The 4,656-nt window shown below is 45.3% G+C and overlaps 1 protein-coding gene across 1 annotated transcript in view; it reads right to left on the minus strand.

The window, feature by feature from the left end:
• The window catches only part of FBXO21 (F-box protein 21), a 61,934-nt gene that overhangs the window by 44,647 nt on the left and 12,631 nt on the right, over nt 1-4,656 (minus strand). Inside the window, exons 4-6 of the mRNA XM_007938201.2 lie at nt 4,458-4,579; nt 983-1,129; nt 553-689 (exon numbers count right to left, since the gene is read on the minus strand). Of these exons, the coding sequence (XP_007936392.1) occupies nt 553-689; nt 983-1,129; nt 4,458-4,579 (406 nt within the window). The remainder of the gene's footprint in view (nt 1-552; nt 690-982; nt 1,130-4,457; nt 4,580-4,656) is intronic.

Consider the following 4,656-nt stretch of genomic DNA (forward strand, 5'->3'; position numbering starts at 1 on the left):
TACGAGCTTAAAAACTGATTTACAGAAAAACCTTCGAAAGTCGGAACCTGTGTAAGGTAGAAACCTGCCACAGAAAGAAAATGGAAGTATTTTACACTAATAGAGCGTGACAGAAAAGTGGTAAGATTGTACCCTGTCAAAGGCAGAAACTTGTGAGAAAACCCAGACAGTCCTGCTGTGCTCCAGCTCTCGTAGGTTTCACGCATAAACACCCACGTAATCCACGAACTCTGCTGTTAACGCGTTCTGGCGCAGAAAGGATTACAGCTTTACACCAAGGACACTGAGTCTTTTTTTTTTGGGTAAACAACTTAAAGCTGACTTGACGTATACCTGTATCTGTGCCCTTTCCCACAGTTTCCTGGGCTGGGTTACCCAAGTTGGGTGAAAACGACCTTCTGCCTCAAAGCCTCTGGAGAGATTCAAAAGTGAAGTATGTGCACTACTCACAAAGGCTGTGTGATACCAACGGACTTCGTTCTTGTGTCTTGGTTTCTCAGGTGATGTGTATTTCCCCCCACCCCTGGCCGAGTTCAAGGCATGGACATTTACCTGATGCATGTACAAGTTCAGGGCATTATAGTAATCCATTCGGTTGCCCTTGAACTTCAGCTGGTCGTAAAGGACAGAGTTGATGGCATCCAGCACCTGGCTCTGGAGTTCCAGCTCCATGATCATGGAGGACTCGCCTGAAACACAAAGTCTACTCTGAGGAAACACGGACATGGAGGGTGATGATAGCGCCCCACCCCCTTCAACGTGCAGACACATGGAGATTTCTAGCCGTGTTAATCAGGGGTGGCCAATCTGGGGAGAAGAGAACGTGCATTTCTCATCTTTTATAGACATTATCCAGGGAAAGTGCATATGCTATTAACCACTTCCTTTTTATGACATAACAGAAACGCTGCTCAGAATTTCCCAAATGGACCAGGTCCACTTTCTTTTCCAAACACAGCTGGATCCGTGAGCCATTCCACACCTGCCTTGAAGGCCAAACTGGGGTGGCGACTGTTTATGCCCCGCAGAGTTTTGCAAACAAGTTCCACGATGCTGTCAATCTGGGCCTGGATGTCTTTGAGGCTGATGTCAGACAGAGGGTTGCAATACTGGTCAATGTACACAGCACCTGAAGAGGAACACACAACAGGAAGCAGGGAATAAATTCTTCTTTGCTCTCAATAATCTATCACTTTACTGCAGACATCCTGGGCCGTGGCTCTTCACACCATCTACCAGGAATGCATCCTATCTCTGAATCCAGAGTGGCATGCTAGCACACTGAGAAGGAACTAGAAAAATGCATGACAAAGGAGCTTCCACTTCACTTAAAAAAAAAAAAACAAAACTAAAACCTCTCTCAGAAGTCATGACCCAAAAACCTTCACAATCCATGACATATTCAGATATTCTGTAACAAAGAGGAAAACAACCCCATAAAGGAGCTCTTTTCAAGCTACGTCATTCTCCCCATGACTCTTACAGTTCAAAAGCCAACATTTCCAAAAACATAATGCTATCCCATGATTTCAGTCTGAACTAGTTGAAATCACTCAGTGACACAGTAAGTCATTTCAACAAATCACACATGTCAAGGGTGAAACCAACAGTAAATGGGCTTGAACCCTAACCCTGCTTTCCAACTAGATCATAGTTCCATTCAGGACTGGCCACTACAAGGATGTGCACAGCTCGCTGCAGACAGTTTAATTCAACATCACTACCTTCCACCGCCTTATGTAATTTTTTAACAAATGACTGAGGGCAAAGTTGATCATTCGGCTATAGAACATGTTCACCTGGGAAGTTCACAGTCATCTTAAATTCAGTTGAGTGGGAGTTAGGAAGGCTGGGTCCCAGTCCCAGTTTTGCTCCTTGGCAGGGACTGGCTGCTGGCCCTTCTTGGATCCAAGCTTCCCCATCTGTACCCGCACCAGATGCCGCCACCTTGGTTCCAACTTACAGCCAACACACGTGTGTCAGAGAATCGTGCACCGAGTTCTCAGTGGTTGATTTTTCAGAAGCGGACTGGCAGGCCTTTCTTCCAAGGTGCCTCTGGGTGGAATCGAGCCAACAACCAACAACAGTAAGCAGCCAAGCACATACCATTAGTACCACTCAGGGACTCCCCACCTACACAGGCTGAGCGAGTTGGTACTGTACTCCTCCGAAGCCTGTCCCCTCCTTCTGCTATGATTCCTGGACTCTGTCAAAGGCACTGACTTTATTCTAGTCACCAAGATCAAAAGCCTGGACCGGAGCTCACTTTCATTCACTCAAATACTTAAAAACCTTCAGTGGCACTCATTTGGATGGGTTATTTGAAAATGATAATATAAATACATATTTGGAAAATAAAGAAGTACATATTTGATAAACAGGCAACAGAAAATAAAGCTTTTCAAACTATTCTTGAGTACAATAAGAGAAGACAGAATGATTCTCAACTGTGCAATGGCTAGGAGAGGATTCCAGTGTGGTGAAGATACTTTATTTTAATAAATCAAAGCCAATTTTCCATTTCCCTTAGGATGGTATTAGACATTCATACCATCAACAAGGATCTGTACCAGGTATTCTGAGATGAACAGTCATTATTACCCCAAGCCTCTGCACACAAGAAACCTAGTGACTGGCTGGAGAAACAACATGTACACACATGAAGGAGAAATGCCGTCAGAGGGGTTGCTGTGAAGGGCTCCTGTAGTCCTGAAGCCATGAAGGCGAAATGCCGTCAGAGGGGTTGCTGTGAAGGGCTCCTGTAGTCCTGAAGCCATGAAGGCGAAATGACGTCAGAGGGGTTGCTGTGAAGGGCTCCTGTAGTCCTGAAGCCACGGGGGGCTGTCAGTGAAAACTTAAATGAAGAAGGAGATCTGAGCTGAACTCCGGAGAGTAAGAAGGACTTTCAAGAAGGAATTGTAAGGCGGAGGGTTACTACAAATCCAGATGTGAAGCCTGGGGTATCTGTAAGGCTCCAGTGAGGAGGACGGCCTGGCTAGTGCAAACAGAACTACTGGAGATCATGGGGAGAGGGAGGAGCGCTGGCGGTACAGTGGGAGGCACTTGGCTGCTAACTGAAAGGCTGGCAGTCTGAACCTCTGTGGGAGAGAGATGTGGCAGCCTGCTTCCACAAAGATCACAGCCTTGGAAACCCAAAGCAGCAGCTCTACTCTGTCCTATAGAGTTGCTGTGAGTCAGAATGGACGCAATGGCAGTGGATTTGGTTTTTGATTTTAAGGCAGAGGTTTGGAGCTGAGGACAAGACCAGAATTTGGAAGGCACTGAAAGTCAGGTAGAGATTTGGTGAGCAAAGGAAGTCCACTGCCCACGTTACAGGTTTCACAGGGAGTGGTGGAGAAGCTGGGGTTCAGAGAGAGCTGGCCAGCCTGGCGTGCGGCAGCCTGAGGGGTGATGACCATGAAGGCATGCATCTCTGAGGAAGCTGCTGCAGGGAGAAGAGATGACAGTCTGGATGGGAACAGTAGCAAAATGAGTCATGACTACGAGGATCAATGGAAAGACAAGGATCAAGGATTTGGTAAATCACCCAAAGGGAAGGGAAGTGACATGAAACAGTCCTATCCTTTCCCAACAGTAAATTACGGGAGCGTTTGCGTAGTAGGCTAGGAGTCACAAATAGTATTGTTTTTAAGTTCCATCTCGTTCCTATCCAACTTGGCAGGAACAGAAAGTTATTTCCTTCCTCTTACCTGTCTATTCAACTTCTTCCTACTCATTTCCTATTATGAGCAAGCAGACTCACTGAGGCACAAGAACATTTGGTCCTCATTAAACTTGAGCCCAAACAGGTACATGGAGACAGAACTGGATACGCTTCTTTCTGCCTCAGAAATGATGCTTTAAAGCTTAAAAAAACAGGGAATCTACTCCATTAGCTAAAATATCAATCTTATGCTCTGAACCAATAAAACATCTTTAGAAAATACTGTCCAAATCCTCAGTGAGATGGACTGCAACAACGGGCCCTAACACAGCAACAATTATAATGGTGGCAGAGGACTGGGCAGCGCTTCACTGTTATATGTGAGGTCGCTGGGAGTCAGAGCTAACTCAGCGACAACTCAAAACTTAACAGACCATCTACTCTAACTTCCAAAGGCCTCCACAGCATGGTTTGTTCCCCCTGCTTTACCATCAAACCAAAAACCAAACCCACCGCCACTGGGTCAATTCTGACTCATAGCAACCCCGGAGGACAGAATAAATAGCCCCATAGTGTTTCTAAGGCTGTAAATCTTTATAGAAGCAGAGTGCCTCATCTTTTGCCTGGTGGGTTCGAACTGCTGATCTTCTGGTTAGCAGCTGCATGCTTTAATCACTGTCCACCGGAGCTCCTAGCTTTACCATCAGAGACAGTGTTCCCACCACTGATCGTAAAGACTCCACAGAGCTCCTTAGGGAAATGGTGCTGTCCACATGTACAGGAAAAGACCCACCTTCAAGGTAAGATTCATAGTCATCAGGCTGCTGAAGAAAAGCTTTAAGATTATTTAAAATTTTCTGTTGTCGTAGGTAATAAAGAATTTTCTTTGCATAGTATTTCCAGGTCAAAGCTTTTCTACAAAAGAAAAACATTAAAAAACCAAGTCAATAAGAATTAAGATTCAGAATGTTTCAATCACCTCTTTTTTTTTT

The sequence above is a fragment of the Orycteropus afer genome, unplaced genomic scaffold (assembly GCF_000298275.1).
Source record: "Orycteropus afer afer isolate SDZICR_OR568_19922 unplaced genomic scaffold, OryAfe1.0 scaffold00048, whole genome shotgun sequence".
NCBI lineage: Eukaryota > Metazoa > Chordata > Mammalia > Tubulidentata > Orycteropodidae > Orycteropus > Orycteropus afer.